The sequence below is a fragment of the Esox lucius genome, chromosome 25 (assembly GCF_011004845.1).
Source record: "Esox lucius isolate fEsoLuc1 chromosome 25, fEsoLuc1.pri, whole genome shotgun sequence".
NCBI classification, from domain to species: Eukaryota; Metazoa; Chordata; class Actinopteri; order Esociformes; family Esocidae; genus Esox; species Esox lucius.
Window position 1 is genome coordinate 350,247 of NC_047593.1, and position 17,403 is coordinate 367,649.

The following is a 17,403-nucleotide window of genomic DNA, read 5'->3' on the forward strand; positions in this document are numbered from 1 at the left end:
TCTAATAGAATGTTACCAATGTTTATCCCCGGTCTAACTACAGGACCTAAGGTAATGCCTTAATCACCCTATGCTAAACCCATGAATAGATCACTGTATGACAATATGATGTCAGGAGGCATAGACTGGAAAGTGTCCCTAGGTATGGAGGTCTATTCTTCAGGACATTTGTGATTCCTAGTTCAGCCCACAACTTCAGTTACTAGGATAAAAGCCTGAGTGGGTTGTGAAAAGGGTCTCTTGCATTTTCCTCACATCTACCTGCATCTTTGTTCTTGCAAAGACCTTGAATCTCCAGACAATTTATTTGATACTTGCACTACAATTGTAATACTTTAACTTTTTTGACTCAATCTAAAACGTGTCAAAATCCAGTTTGTCCCGTAAATCCTCTGCCATACAACTGGGCATTACAGAAGAGGTACTTAATCTGTGCTCCGGAGACACTTCAATTGTAAATTCAGTTAGCTGCACAACAGGTTTTTAAACCAAAAGGGGTGCATTGCTAAACAAAATTAGTAGCCATGCTAGCTTATAACACTTCAAAAAGCTAGAGCAATTGTTCAAACCTCTTCTTGGAGAAACCCAGGTGTTTCAGCTTTGTTGTTACCCTGAACACGATCAGCTAAATCAAGCATTTAAGGGCTTTGATAACTACTTGACCAAATGTAAACGTGCTGGCTCTGGTATACATCTAATACATGGAACAGCTGGTGGGTCCCCAGGAGAGGTTTGAAAACCACAGAGGTTGAGGACAAACACTGACTAGGGCTCTCATAAGACACCGAATATAACTCCAGCAAAGGATTCAGACTACAAGCTCAAAACAATTGATTGGGAGGGTAGTATTTACACTGCTGTTTTCAGATAAGTCAAGTCTTCAGAGGATTTCAAATACATTAGCTAACAACCGCTGAAGGTTCTGATCTGTCCGAAGGATGCATAATTCTAAGCCTTGTGAGAACAGTCAATGTGAAAACTGTTGGTTACAGGCATGAAAATGTTTAGGCAAAATAAAACATTGAATAAAACACCCGGAAGAAAAATTTGCACAAAACATTTTAATCCAGTTCCATAATTCACTTTTGGCTGGACTCAGATTTGGATGTAGAGGCCCGAAGGGAAGAGAGACGGCGCCTTTTGGCAATCTGTTCCTGCCGCTTCTCCTTAGCCTCCTGCAAACAAGGATGAGATGTATGAGTCCATAAGTAGTAAATGCAGATGTCAGTTTTTCCTGTGGTTACTTTGATCAGTTAGTAAGATGCAGTCCCTGACACTTTAGAAGCTACATGAAACCATTGAGTGCAGAACTTTTATGCTTGGTTTTCACAACGGGAAAATGCATACAAGTAGGGCTGCAACAACATACAATCAGTAATAAAAATGGTTGGCAACAAATGTCACTAGACTAGTTGAGTCTACACAACACAAGAGACCCCAGAAAATTTTGGAAGCTAGCAGAGACGGAGATGGAGTTGTTTTCTTTGCAAGTATAGCTTTGCCTACTGGGTTATTCATTTATTTTTCTCCTTATTGATCTTAGTTGGTCTAATATTAAATTGTGGGCTTATTTCATATTGATGCTGTATCATGTTAACTATTCAAGTGTTAAAAACACTGATTAATTTTATTATATGCCTGTTCTTATAGAAGAGCAACCCAGATATTGTGATATGGGTATTTCAGTTAGTGCAATTAGGGGAGGGTGGGTTTCTCATTATAGTGACTACCACATTAATGGAGGATGGGAATGATTAAGGAATTCTTCCTCAAACATTGCTTTTGGGGAGGGTAATGGTTTGTTGTTTTGTGTAGGGGTATGGTGGAAAAGGTGTGGGTTAATACAGCGATAAACATAAAACTGTTTCTTGGGGAACAGGTCAACACCATGCTATAGATTAAATACTGCAAGTAAATTAAGTTGAGGCCGTCAATGACTTAAATCATACATGCTATGACAAATTAATTATTTAAAAATACTTGCATTTAATGCACATGGTCTTTATATTCCACACAAAAGGAGAAGTCAAGGGTAGAATGATAATAGGGAAGTGTAACTTCCAAGCTACAGTTCTGGGGTCAGGAGGGGTTTCGGAAGGTAGAGTAACTTTTTAAAACTACCATAAACCATTGAAAATTTGCATTTCTGTTTATGCTCCTAATCATTATGACAAAGTTCTGTGTTAATTAAACTACTACTCGATCTAACAGAATTTCAACTTGTAGTTTAAGGAGATTTTAATGCTGTGTGGGATCATGTGATGGACAGAACAGGACAAAGAGGGTAGTGACCAGTGATTTGGTTCGGAAGCACTGTCAATGAGAACTGGATGTAGCAGTGGAAGATACTAGGGATGTGACGGTACACTGCATGTTATCGTAGACTACATGCATATCGTACATTCAGATCCACAGAACTCTATGTAGCTTGTGCCCCACTATCAGATTAACATTATTGATCTTGTAGTGGGGCAACTTAAGTATCAGGTACATACCCCTTAATTCCATACTGATACGTGTCAATATAACTTGAGCTATACACAATATCAAGTAAGGCTGATGGAACATTTTAGAATGTTTAGTTTACAAGGTCGATACAGCCTATAGCCTACTATTTATTAACAGCACAGTGTCGTGCATAGTATTAATACCTTTGAAGTTTCTGAAATATAACCTAATTAGCCAGTACGAAATGTGTACTGCACGAGTTACCGTTTGAGTAGTTTAACTGACATGGACAGAAATATCAGTTGGAAATGGAAGAACAAAAATACTCAAAACGTTTAAATACTGTAGTCGACAAAAGATAGGCTGTACCCACTACTCCAGTTACCACACCAGCAATTTTACCTATGCGTATATATTTGGGATGATGCGCTTTCAGAATGGATGGCAAATAACTTTTGAAATTGTGGAGAAATTCCATAATAAAATCAGGATAATCCTCACAAGTGACTTTAAAAAGGTCCCAGTTCCTTTACAATAGTACTAATCTAACCACAAACTTAGTCTACAAAAAAAGCTTCTGATCACATCTCCACTTCCCGCTATATGCGAATAACTGCCCATTCCATTACCACAAAATAAGCAGCTGAAAGTGTTGAGCTCAAACCAACCAATGCTATCCCAGAAGACATGCAGCTACGATGCAAGCAGAAAAAACAGTTAAACTGGAAATTGTAGAAATATTAATAGGATATACATTATACACCTCTTGATTTTCTAATTGTAGTAATGTAGGCTAATTGCTAACACTTTTCTACTGAAAGTGACAGGAAAAGGCAAATAAAATACCATTTGCGCAGGCCAAAATTACATTGACTATCTACATGATATGTACCACAACCGGGAACTGTTTATGAATTATGTTATTATAAAGAATCGGCACATCAAATAGGCCTATCGTTACCTAATAAGGCACAAAATGAGCACGAAGGTTCATGTGCCAACACAGCCAGTGTTGAAATTAACACCCGCCAAGCACCAAATTCGGGTAGATTTTCCATTTGCAGAGTACTGGTGTAATATATATATACCAAAATAGTGATGTCAAAACATCTGGCATGATTGCTCGGAGGAAATTACTCATAAGTGGATTTCAAAGTAAGACAAACATTACTTTGGGGAGAAAATAAAACCGTGAAGTTGGCAGTCCAAAAGCCAATTCAGTCTTAAACACCTTAAGATATTGGATACAATTGTCTGGTAGCTACTAGCTAGCATCATAGTAAGATAATCACTTCTGTACTGACAGTGAAACAGTAAGGATATCTGAAGCAAGAGAAATCTCCCAAACTGACTCTACAGTGTCTATAAGCTATGTTGTCTAAACCTTTAAAAGTTAGGGACGGGCATGGAAAGTCGAATATTTGAATACCCAAAAATAATTTAGTATAAGTAAATGCGTGTATTCAATTTTTTCATGCATGTATTTTTTGTTGAAAAAAATTGACCTGAATATTATTACAATTAATCAAATTTAAAATGTTTACAAACAACGATATACAATGACATTTATAAAAAGTAGACGTTTTGTCCATTTTTTGCCTTGCGCACCGTCACACGTATTTGTTGTTTAACAGTCAGAGCGGTATAGTGTAGAGGGGTCCAGAATGACACAAATGATAGCAAGTGGACGAAAGTACTAAACTAATCCAAGGGAAGATGGAACATATTTACTGAATTAATGTTACTGTACCCACAGAAAAAAAGACATGGTCACAAAACGCTACGCAAAGCTCAGCAGTGGAACAGAAAGGTGTTTTTAGAGTGCAGAAACCGGTGAGTTAAGCAAATACCATATAGCAGGCTAGCTTAGGTAACTAGGTTCTCTAGACTTACCCATCCAATAAACTCATTTATGTGTTCATAAATATTGCAATAAAATGCAAATTAATTCTTAAAAAATTAGTGTTTTTCTGGATTTTTGTTTTAGATCTCTCACAGTTTAAGTGTACCTATGACAAAAATTACAAACCTCTACATGCTTTGTAAGTAGGAAAACCTGCAAAATCAGCAGTGTATCAAATCCTCCATATGCGCGGTCGCTCTTTTCACAAACGCCCACTGAGCCGATGTTATAGGATAAAGACACCCACTCCATCGCGCGATATGTACTGGGGCTCATGTTGTACTGGCATTTTTTTTTTTTATTTAAACATGTTTTTCAGTTAACCGAATACTATTCAAGGGGCCAAATCACAAAGTTTTGAGATAAATTGAGTTAAAGGAGTTAAGAGACAGGCTACAGTATGTGTAGGTGATGAGCTGTGACACAAAAGAACAATTATTTTGGCCAGTAAAAAAAATTAATAAATGCTTTGCTGGTGGATTCACAAAAATGTTAGACACTGGTAGCAGCCCTACGTAGAACAGGAAATGGCTAATAACAGCCAATCTCTAAGCGGTATATGCCTTTCCATACCTTCATCCTCTTGGCCAACAGCTTGGCATACTCTGAGGCCTCCTCCTTGTTTTTCTGAGTGCGCTGTTTCTTCAGGGCAATGCGGCGGCGCTTGTGCTGCAGCACACGGGGTGTCACCAGCCTCTGGATCCTTGGAGCCTTGGTCCTGGGCTTCTTACCTGTAATAATAGCAGGAACATTTACCCAAACAGTGTGCATGTAGTTCAAAAATTACATTTATCTTGCAAAAGGAGGGCAAGACGGAAAAGGTCATTGCTTAAGAGGCTGGCTGTTCACAGAGCTCTATGTCTAAGCACATTAATAGAGAGGCGAAGGGAAGGAAAAGACGTGGTAGAAAAAAGTGTACAAGCAATAGGGACCCTGGAGAGCATTGTGAAACAAAACCCATTCAAAAATATGGGGGAGATTCACAAAGAGTGGACTGCAGCTGGAGTCAGTGCTTTCTGAACCAACACGCACAGACGTATGCAAGACATGGGTTTCAGCTGTCGCATTCCTTGTGTCAAGCCACGCTTGAACAAGACACAGCGTCAGAAGAATCTCGTCTGGGCTAAAGACTAAAAGTACTGGACTGCTGCTGAGTTATGTTCTCTGATTAAAGTAAATTTTTCATTTCCTTTGAATTCAAGGTCCCAGAGTCTGGAGGAAGAGAAGAGAGGCTTAGAATCCACGTTGCTTGAAGTCCAGTGTAAAGTTTGCACAGTCAGTGATGGTTTGGGGTGCCATGTCATCTGCTGGTGTTGGTCCACTGTGTCTTCTGAGATCCAAGTTCAACGCAGACGTCTACCAGGAAGTTTTAGAGCACTTCATGCTTCCTACTGCTGACCAACTTTATGGAGATGCAGAATTCATTTTCCAACAGGACTTGGCACCAGCACACAGTGCCAAAGCTACCAGTACCTGGTTTAAGGACCTGTTCTTAATTGGCCAGCAAACTCGCCTGACCTTAACCTTATAGAAAATCTATGGGGTATTGTGAAGAGGAAGATGCGATACGCCAGACCCAACAATACAGAAGAGCTGAAGGCCACTATCAGAGCAACCTGGGCTCTCATAACATCTGAGCAGTGCCACAGACTGATTGACTCATGCCACGCCGCATTGCTGCAGCAATTCAGGCAAAAGGAGCCCCAACCAAGTATTGAGTGCTGAACATGCTCATACTTTTCATGTTCATACTTTTCAGTTGGCCAACATTTCTAAAAATCAGTCTTAAGTAATATTCAAATTTTCTGAGATACTGAATTTGGGATTTTCATTAGTTGTCAGTTATAATCATCACAATTAAAATAAATAAACATTTGAAATATATCAGTCTGTGTGTAATGAATGAATATAACATACAAGTTTCACTTTTTGAATGGAATTACTGAAATAAATCAACTTTTTGATGATATTCTATGACCAGCACCTGTATATAGCCTAATATTATTAGAGGTTCTCTTTAGCACATCAGTAAGTACCGTGACATTGTGAAGAAATGTATTGAATCGTAACATGTTTATCATGATATATATATATTGCAAGGTACTTGCCAATACCCACATCTAATCTAATCGCAACTCAAACCAATATGCAACACAGCCTCAATGTGGTAAGTCACTAGAAGTTGAATAGTCAATGGATGATTTAATTAAAATTGCAGACCTATCAGGGACAGGGATCGGAATAAACCACTCGGTTTATTTTGAGAAACCGAGTGGTTGGAAGAGAAGCACTTATGCATTCTTAATTACCCTAGCAAGCTTAATTAATTTCAGTTGGATGCAGTCAGTACAGCTACAACACAATCAGAAAATAAACACTGAAAAAAACCTTTGGTTTGAGAGTGTTATTGTTAGTGATTTCAAAGTTGTTTTCAATCCCAAACAGGATTTAAAAGCATTGTCTTCACCTTCTTTGGTCAGAGGTCTCCTCACAACATACTGCCTGACATCATCCTCCTTTGCCAGGTTGAAAAGCTTGCGAATCTTGCTTGCCCTCTTGGGTCCCAGGCGGCGAGGGACAGTGCTGTCGGTCAGGCCAGGAATGTCCTTCTCACCTGATAGAGGGAGAGAAGAAAATGTCAGACCCGTAGACTTAATGGAGAATTGTCACCCACATTAACCACATCCAGGCAGTGGGAGCAGAACAGCACAATAACGATTCTCAGGGTTGTAAATAGGTAAAAGGAACTAGTCAGACATTTGATGTAGACTTTCAAATGTCTATATGCAGAAAATAACTGGAAGAGCATTGCAGTTTAACCAGCCACGGTCAGTGAATCAGGTTATATCTGGTAAAGCAGCTCTGCAGTTTCTGTAGCACAACACTGACCCCCACCTACAAGAACACACCCATAAATGGCCTACTAAGGGGTGCCATTACTATCATACAAACATTACCTTTCTTGATGATAACCAAGTTGAGCACACTGAGGTTGGCATCAACGATGCAGCCGCGAACAGATTTGCGTTTACGTTCTCCGGTCCTACGTGGGCGATAGCACGAGTGGCCCTTGGCAAGAAGCAGGCGCACACGACCATGGGTCAGCACACCCTGCTTCATGGGGAAACCCTGCTTGTCATTGCCTCCGCTGATGCGCACTACATAGCCCTGGGAGAGGAAAAAAACAGAACATGTACTGTACACTAACCTATTTAGAGGTTTACATTTAGTGAAATTAACTGAGAAAGGGTTGGGAGAGCATTGCAGTTCAACCAGACATGGTCAGAGGATCAGGTTGCATCTGGTAAAGCAGCTCTGCAGTTTCTGTAGCACAACACTGTCCCCCCTTTGAGGCTACAGATCAGCCAGAAAGGGTCTACTAAGGTGTGCAAGACCAGAGTTCAACACAGCATGTCAAGCATTAAAACAGACTATTCCAAACAGAACCAAAGTCAATGGGCTGGAGAAAATTGCAAGAGAAAAAAAATCAGTTGAGTACTCATCAGGGAATTCTCTTTTATTTTATGGGCAAGGCCACTTGCAACACACACAGACAGTGTTCGATTTTACATCAGCATGATTAAGATGTACCATGCATGATTGTGGCTTTAAGGGAAAACCCAAGTGGTGTCCACGCACTGCACAGAAACATGATATTGTTCCGATAAGTGTCTTCAAAGGTGCAAACCTTCAGGGGGATTAGATCAAAAATCTGGCGCACACAACCCTGGAAGGCAGCGTGTCGAGCTGCCAGTATTTGCAAGTTCACACAAAATCTAGCAAATTGGGTTCTCTTTTGAGATACGTCATGGAAAATATTGTAATGCAAATAAGTCCTGTTACATCTTACCTTCCACTCATCTCCCAGAGGGTCAGCAGCCACCTCTGTAGCCATACGCTTCTCATAGAAGGTACGCAACTTACGCTCATCGTCAACTTCGATCAGCTTCTGACAGCCAGTGGCAGGAAACGAGATATTCAACTGAGGAAAATAGATTAACAGATCAGTGTCTAGCTAGCTTGGCGAATTTTACCAAAACTAAGTAGCTAAGCTGTTAAACATTTGAACAGAAACAAAAAGTTGCTATATAAAATATGAGCCAACATTGTTAAAATTAAACTGTCCTTAAGGTAGACGGTTCAGCATAATTGCTCCTATAAGTTGGACTGGATGAGTATCTGTTAAATGACTAAAATGTAAACCTAACTACTTAAAGGAATTTAGCAAAACGATGAGTCTATTCCCCACGATGCCATCTAGCTAGAGCAGTTTGTATAATATACAAGTGTTTATTATACAATTCAATTTATAAGTCAATTGCACCACAGTAGCGCGCAATATTACTCAAAGGGAATATAATTTTAGTTACACAATTTGGCATATTTCAGTTACATTCAGTCAAGTAGACGGAACGCGACCTATCCAGCAAGTAGCAAGTAACATTAGCTAGCAGGAAGTTAAATCAAGCAGGCAGCGGCCTTACCGATTACAATTAAACTTACAACTTCACAGAATATTTCATATACGACGGGAACAAAAACGAACCTGAAGTACAGTATATGTAACCCTCAACAAAGGCAACCTTTCGATGCGGAGAACGGGGCCTGGCAAGAAATTCACATTTTTCGCAGGAGGCGGCCATTTTTTCAGGTTCACTAGATAACGTTGTGTAGGGTAGTAGTTCGGTAACGTAAAACTGAATCAACATACATCCTTAATTAAAATGACCTACTTGACTAAACAAAATACGGTTTAACATAGTTGGAATTGAGTACTACAGTTCGGTCTCAATATTGTCAATGAGAGATTTGTTATGCAAAAGATAGTCTGACTTTACTTACCTTCATTTCGTCTAACTGACTCCACGACAGTCCGCCACCAAAAAGAGACCGGATGTTCGCTTCGCTGTTTCACATAGGCATCATGATATCGCGATAACACATGATATTTAGAACGTTGTTCTTTATTTAAACGGAACCTTCAGTTTACCAGATCCTAAATGATACATTTAAATACACGTTCTTAATAAATAAACTTGACCCATAACATGTTTTATACTCTCATTAAAGGTTATGGGATATATATACCCCTTCAACTTCACACAGTTCTAATCTTTATTCTTTGTCAACACTATGCCTTTAAATGTGCTGTAATTTACTACATTCAACCTTTTTGTATGTCTGAATAACATACAATACCATAACTTCATAAAATTGCTCATCATCGGAAATGCTATTGTCACTTAGAAGGGATAAACTAGGGCTAGCATATTGGGTTACACTGAAGGGTAGAGGGTCCGATCACCCTGCTCAGGGCATATGTATGTGCAAGGGATATAGAGCAGGTATAAACAGCAAAGCATTTGCGTATGATCAAATAGATATTGGGATAGGACCAAGGGTTGTATGGTGTATGAATCCAATATGGAGGTTTCATAAACCATATGTAGATTTCACATTGTTAGAAAAGAAGAAGGAATGGTGTGAGGTTAATGTGGGGGACAGACTAGAACATTCTAAATATTTTTAGATATATACACACATGGGTCAAAGCATCCAAACATTTGGCAAACAGGAGCAGGTATTGTTATTCCTGAATTCAATGTCCAAATGTATAAAAAAAATTGCTAAGAATTTATCAGTGTATTCACTAAAAGTAAATAGATAATCATCATAGTGGCATTGCAGTGGGTTGAGGAGATTAAAATATGTCGGGTGATTATATGTTCAGACTCAGCAGCTGTGTTGAGTAGTTTAAGATCAGGAAAATCATGGAGGACAGATTTGTGGATAGATATTATGACTATGGTAATGGGAATACAGAGAAGTGGGGTGGTAGTCCAATTTTGTTGGATCCCAGCGCATGTGTGTGTACAGGGGTTGTAACAGCAAAAGAAGCACTGAGGAGAAATAGAGTAGATGTGGAGTAGAGGTAAATTAGGTAGAGGGGATATTAAAACATTGATTAGGAGAAAGGGCCTAGATGTATTTCAAAGAAGGTGGGAAGAGAATAGTAACAGTAAATTTTACTGTAGTATTAGGAAGAATGTAACTCAAGTAGGGAATCACAGGTGTGCTGTGAATAGAAGAGAGGAGGTGATACTGGGGAGATTTGGACATACAGGGCTGAATTCATCATAGAAATTAATAGGGAAACATGGCAATGGGATGTGTAATGCATGTTTGGTAGGGGAGACAGTGGAGTATGTGTTGTTTTTCTGTGAGTTGCATGATGTTCAGAGAGAAAAATTGTTGGAAGGCATAAGAAAGAGTGGGATGGAGATGGGGTTAAATGGTATTTTGGGAGGGGGAGATGGAAGCAGTGTGGTTGTTAGGGAACTTATTTTAGTACGGAGACTGGCTTGATACAAAGAACGTCAGTGTAGGTTGCCATGGCTCACCACACTCCGGAACAGCAGGTGGCGGTATATGCAACTGACAGTTGCGATCCACCATGGAACCCAAAGAAGAAGAATTGTTAATCATCACGCATTTGTTGCTGTATTCAAGTTTTTCTTTATTATTTTATTTTTTATTAATCAAAGTCTAATGTACAAACAGAAACGGTGGTACATCAGACGTACACTGATCAGCCAGAACACCACTCAAAGGTGACGTGAATAACACTGATAATGTTGTTATCATGGCAACTGTCAGTGGGTGGGATACATTAGGCAGCACATGAACATTCTGTCCTCAAAGTTGATGTGTTAGAAGCAGGAAAAATGGGCAAGCGTAAGGATCTGAGTGACTTTAACAAGGGTCAAATCATGATGGCTAGACGACTGGGTCAGGGCATCTCAAAAACTGCAGCCCCTTGTGGGGTGTTCCCGGTCTGCAGTGGTCAGTACCTATCAAATGTGGTCCAAGGAAGGAAATGCAGTGAAGCGGCGACAGGGTCATGGGCAGCAGAGGCTCACTGATGCACGTGGGGAGCGAAAGCTGGCTCAATTGGTCCGATCCAACAGACGAGATACTATAGCTCAAATTGCTGAAAGATTTAATGCTGGTACTGATAGAAAAGCGTCAGAACACACAGTGCATCACAGTTTTTTGCATATGGGGCTGCGTAGCTGCAGACCAGTCAGGGTGCCCATGTGACCCCTGTACCACTGCTGAAAGCATCTGTGGGATGTGCTGGACAAACTAATCCGATCCATGGAGGCCTCACCTTACAACCTCCCCTCAAAATGGTGCAGTTGTCCTGTCCCCTTTGCAGAGAAGCATCCCCAAAGAATGATGTTTCCACCTCCATACTTTACGGTTGGGATGGTGTTCTTGGGGTTGTACTCATTCTTCTTGTTCCTCCAAACACGGCGAGTGGAGTTTAGACCAAAAAGCTCTATTTTTGTCTCATCAGACCACATGACCCATTCCTCCCATTCCTCCTCTGGATCATCCAGATGGTCATTGGCACACTTCAGACGGGCCAGGACATCCGCTGGCTTGAGCAGGGGGACCTTGCATGCGCTGCAGGATTTGAATCCATGACGGCGTAGCATGTTACTAATGGTTTTCTGTAAGACTGTGGTCCCAGCTCTCTTCAGGTCATTGACCAGGTCCTGCCGTGTAGTTCTGGGCTGATCCCTCACCTTCCTCATGATCATTGATGCCCCACAAGGTGAGATCTTGCATGGAGCCCCAGACCGAGGGAGATTGACCGTCATCTTGAACTTCTTCCATTTTCTAAAGGTGGCGCTACAAAGTATTAACTTAAGGGGGCTGAATAATTTTGCACGCCCAATTTTTCAGTTTTTTATTTGTTAAAAAGGTTTGAAATATCCGATAAATTTCGTTCCACTTCATGATTGTGTCCCACTTGTTGTTGATTCTTCACAAAAAATTACAGTTTTCTATCTTTATGTTTGAGGCCTGAAATGTGGCAAAAGGTTGAAAAGTTCAAGGGGGCCGAATACTTTCGCAAGGCACTTTACGTATGTACATATGTATGAATGAGTGTTTTTGTGAATATAAATGATGGAAATAATCCCATTGCGATTCCGCTGATAAATCTTTTCATTATACAAGTGTGTCTGAATTGGCAACCAACATTTTTATTGCACACCAAGTTTGGTGGGTCGGTGGCGGTTTTTTGCTCTTGCTCTGGGGGACTTCGGATGCTTTGGCATGTGGGTGGTGCACCTTTTCTATTGTAACATATGATCAGTGACACCGACAGGGGGCAATATATCTGCAGACAGCAAGTCGGGGGCGTTACTTAATATGGGGATTCCTGAATATTAAGTTACACCCACTAAATATTAAGTTACGCCCACTGATGTTCGCCATTGGTCAGTTTGCGTACATCCTGGTTTGACGCACGGTTCAACGCTAGGTGTTATGTACAGGTATGACGTCATTACGTTGAGTGTGCTAATGGAGGAAGAAGAGTTAACAAACGTTACAACTTTATCTCAGAGTCTGTGTAATTTCATTCAATATCTTTTGTCAAGACATAACACTAGGTTCAAGCAGTTCAAGGAGTGATATAGAAAACATAAGTGAATTTGCTTTTACTACATGTTGAAAAAGCGCTCTAGTCTGATTATGCTTGTACCAATTATGTAATATTAAATGGAATTTTGAAATACAAATCATTGTAATGGTTTCTCATTTCTTTGACTTGCACTGTTCAATTTAACAGCAATGTTCTAGAAAGTTGAAATTGGTAACTGTAGCCTGTTGCATAATAGTGGCAAGTTTCAATTTGCATCATGTAGAGGTCAGGTCAATATCTGTTTACAGAAATATATTTTTCCGTGGCTGCCTGGAAACAGCATTTTTTTTTATTCTAGAGTAATGACGTGGTTATGCACTTAAAACATTGTTGGTAGGAATATACAGTGGGGAGAACAAGTATTTGTTAGACTGCCAATTTTGCAGGTTGTCCCACTTACAAAGCACTTAGAAGTCTGTAATTTTTATCATACAGTCCCCTTCAAAAGTATTGGAATGGTAAGGCAAATTCCTTTGTTTTTGTTGTTCACTCAAGACATTTGGGTTTAAGATCAAAAGATGAGTATGAGACAAGAGTTCAGAATTTCTGCTTTTATTTCCTGGTATTAAGATCTAGATACATCAGAAACCTTTTGCAATTACAGAGATCATATACGTTTCCTGTAGTTCTTGACCAGGTTTGCACATACAGCAGCAGGGATTTTGGCCCACTCCTCCATACAGACCTTCTCCAGATCCTTCAGGTTTCGGGGATGTCGCTGGGAAATATGGACTTTCAGCTCCCTCCAAAGATTTTCTATTGGGTTCAGGTCTGGAGACTGGCTAGGCCACTCCAGGACCTTGAGATGCTTCTTACGGAGCCACTCCTTTAATCCATGACGGCGTAGCATGTTACTAATGGTTTTCTGTAAGACTGTGGTCCCAGCTCTCTTCAGGTCATTGACCAGGTCCTGCCGTTTAGTTCTGGGCTGATCCCTCACCTTCCTCATGATCATTGATGCCCCACAAGGTGAGATCTTGCATGGAGCCCCAGACCGAGGGAGATTGACCGTCATCTTGAACTTCTTCCATTTTCTAATAATTGCGCCAACAGTTGTTGCCTTCTCACCAAGATGCTTGCCTATTGTCATGTAGCCCATCCCAGCCTTGTGCAGGTCTACAATTTTATCCCTGATGTCCTTACATAGCTCTCTGGTCTTGGCCATTGTGGAGAGGTTGGAGTCAGTTTGACTGAGTGTGTGGACAGGTGTCTTTTATACAGGTAACGAGTTCAAACAGGTGCAGTTAATACAGGTAATGAGTGGAGAACAGACAGGCTTCTTAAAGAAAAACGAACAGGTCTGTGAGAGCCGGAATTCTTCACAGTTGAAGTGTACCTATGATAAAAATGACAGACTATGCTTTTAAGTAGGAAAACCTGCAAAATCGGCAGTGTATCAAATACTCGTTCTCCCCACTGTAAGTGTTCCATCTCTTGGAATTGATTATCTAAGGTCTAATTTAACCCTTATCCTAAAAGTTGATTCAATAACATAAATAACAAGTAGAACAGGTCCAAAAGAGCACAACAGACATTACTGAAAGTAAATTAGTAGTCTAAAAGCATGAAGTTAATGGCATAACCTAAAAATACAAAATGAAATGATATGCCAGTTAGATAATTAAAAATTTTATCACCCGATCAAACATTCAAAACATTACATTCCAACACTGACAAAACTAAACTGTTTCTTTATGTACTGTGCCCAAATTTTGCCCAGATTTTGGCATCTGATATGAAAGATCAGAACAATCACATAGAAGTAGAGGTGTACAAAGTAAAAGTACTCAACTGGGTTCGACTGTGTTCACCACTTTAGGGAAGTATCTAATTAAGATCTAAGTAACCAGATAAAGGGAGTTCAAAACTAACCAGTGATTAATAAAATTTAAAGGAAGAGTGTAAATGATCAATTATGGTAATTGGTGAGTTATGAATTCTGTTTAGGTAATTTAGCTCATCCTTATAGGAACTTCCCAAAACGGGTGAACATAGCCAAATACATCTACTTTTTACACCACTGCACAGAAGATGGCCATGGCAAATTATTATTTTGTTTACATTTCTAAATAATGACAACATAGTGTATGTGAAGCTAAAAATTAAATTGATCTTGTCTGCTTGCATATAGTGACAGGTGCATCATGCATCTTCAGTTAATTATAACGTACCCTAATTGACTAGAGCTGGCTAACAAGTAGCCTACCTCGTCGCATAGGTAGCTATCTTTAAACGTAGCTATAAGGGTTGCCTCAAAGCTATTCGGATCTCAGATTCAAACAATTTAGTAAATAAGCGATCTTAGTGAACACGTTAACAATCCCTAAATATATAGCTAGAGTTTGTCATATCGAAGCACTTACCGAAATCTTCGTCATTGACCCTGTAATTCTTCCTTCATAAACGCATGGACTAAATCAAAAACACCACACCAATGGAAACCGTCAATGGACGTAACTTAATATTATGGAACCCCCATATTAAGTTATGCCCCCGACTTGCGGTCTGCAGATATACCCTCCTCCATAGAGTGGATGGGTATTGCGCAATAGCCAAGTACACATGCACCTCGCCATTGTAGATGTATTGATTGTATAAGTTAGTGAACTGTTGTAAGAAATGAAACAAAATATTAATTGTTTGTAATATGTGTTGAAACTGAAGGTGCAAGCAGGAGAATAGGAAACCCTGTTCAAGCGGTTGCCGGGGAGAGAAAGATTTAGTATGTCTGTCTTGTGAGAAACAGGACACAGGTTAGAGACACACATAGTCGGACAGACAACACAGAAACCACAAGGGGGGCAAGGGGATACTTGCAGTTATCCTTATAAGGAATAGAACTGGGATTGGGCCAATGGCACACTTGCTTTGTAACTTAACGCCTCTATCTTTTGGGCGTAGTGGAAGTATAAAATGATGTTTAGACTGTTGATCCTTAGACATTGTGCGGCGACACCTTGTCTCCAAAAGCTTTTGTAATAAACGGAATATGCGGTACGGTAATTGACCTGACTCCTGGTGTTTTATTCTCCTTTCCAACAAACCAACTCGGGGAAGTGTTAGACTTCAACACCATCTTGCAAGACGCTTGGCAACAACGTTCTTTTCAAGGACACAAGTACGTTCTTAGCGTACTTGGAATTGATAAACAGCCCATGTCTTTCTCATAATTAATCTTGTTTTCCTTGTCAGTAAAGTACAAAATAACACTGGATCGTTCGATACAGTTTGATAACTTGCCTGTTAAAGTGTATGTAGAGGGTTGGAAAAGCGTGGTAATTATGTAAAATGCTATGATGGTGGTGCATTCCTTTGGAAAAAACTAATTTGTTACAGTACTGAATAGTTTTTTCCGAAAACAACACTCCTGACAATATCCCTAGAATTAAAATAATTGAATTTGTTAACTGTATTTAGGAACTTTGCAATCTTTGCAGGTTAGCGATTAGCTTGTTCCTTGTTGTTAGCTGGCTTCGGTTGGTTGTTAGCTGGCTCCAGTCAAGTGTATGTCAGTTCCGGGTAGCACTTTGCTAACTTGCTCAGCCTTGTTCTATTTTTTAACATTAAGGTAATTTGTTTAACTATCACTATCTAGCCTACTTTATAAATAACGTTTTCAATGTGATTATAGGCTATTGTTCATGCAAAGAACTAGGTACTGTATCAACCTTAACAAATTACAGTATTCTATGTTCTTGCAAAAAACAACGAGTTTACATGAACAAATGACACTACTCTCTGTTAATGCATTTGTAAACCATTAATAAATTAAGGTTTATCATTGTTAACCGTTTGTTCATTTCTTGTTCATCATTGTTCATCAATGTTCATTCAAGGTAACTACTGCATTTGTTAATGGTTGAACCTTTATCGGAAAGTGTTACCAAAGTAGGATTGTTGAAAGTAGTTTTTTTTAGGGAACATTTGTTGTGCAAAAACAATAAAGGACAAGTCCAAATTGTACCTCTGTACTTGAGGTCCAGAAAAATTATAATGATCTCATGACAACCAATGTCAAAACCAACCACATATGACAGTTGTATTTAATGCTAACACATAAAGCTAAATGGTTTCTTCAAGTTTGATAATCAGGCCTGCTATGACATGTTTATGACAGGTAATGTTTCTGACTAACTGCGCAACAGCATGGTTTGGCGTTTGCTCCGTAGCCGACTGGAAGGCCCTGCAACGGGTGGTGGAAACCGCCCAAAAAATAACTGGTACCCACCTCCCGCCCATCATAAACCTCCTGCACAAGCGGTGTCTGCACAGGGCGTGCAGCATCATCAGGGACCCTTCACATCCATGCCACAAACTGTTTGCCCTCCTTCCATCAGCCAGGTGGTACAGGTCTCTTCATTCCCGCACCAGCAAGTTCAGGAACACTTTCTTTCCATCTGCTGTAACCCTGCTGAACTAGGTGACCCATTACTAACCATACCCACCCTTTGTAGTACTGGACTCTGACACTGCCTTGCAAAGTCTGAAGTTTTCAGTTGTTACCAGTACATGTCTACCTCGGGAACCTCATTGCTGCTATCCCTACATTTCAGTT

General features: G+C 39.9%; 1 protein-coding gene across 1 annotated transcript; it reads right to left on the minus strand.

Annotated features, from left to right (window-relative positions):
• Positions 1 to 1,061: 1,061 nt before the first annotated feature.
• rps6 (ribosomal protein S6) lies at positions 1,062 to 9,243 on the minus strand. The gene is given in 6 exon segments (NM_001303728.1): positions 1,062 to 1,175; positions 4,925 to 5,082; positions 6,819 to 6,965; positions 7,309 to 7,519; positions 8,202 to 8,333; positions 9,194 to 9,243. Coding segments are annotated over 6 exon segments (750 nt in total). The 5' UTR covers positions 9,200 to 9,243; the 3' UTR covers positions 1,062 to 1,079.
• Positions 9,244 to 17,403: the final 8,160 nt, after the last annotated feature.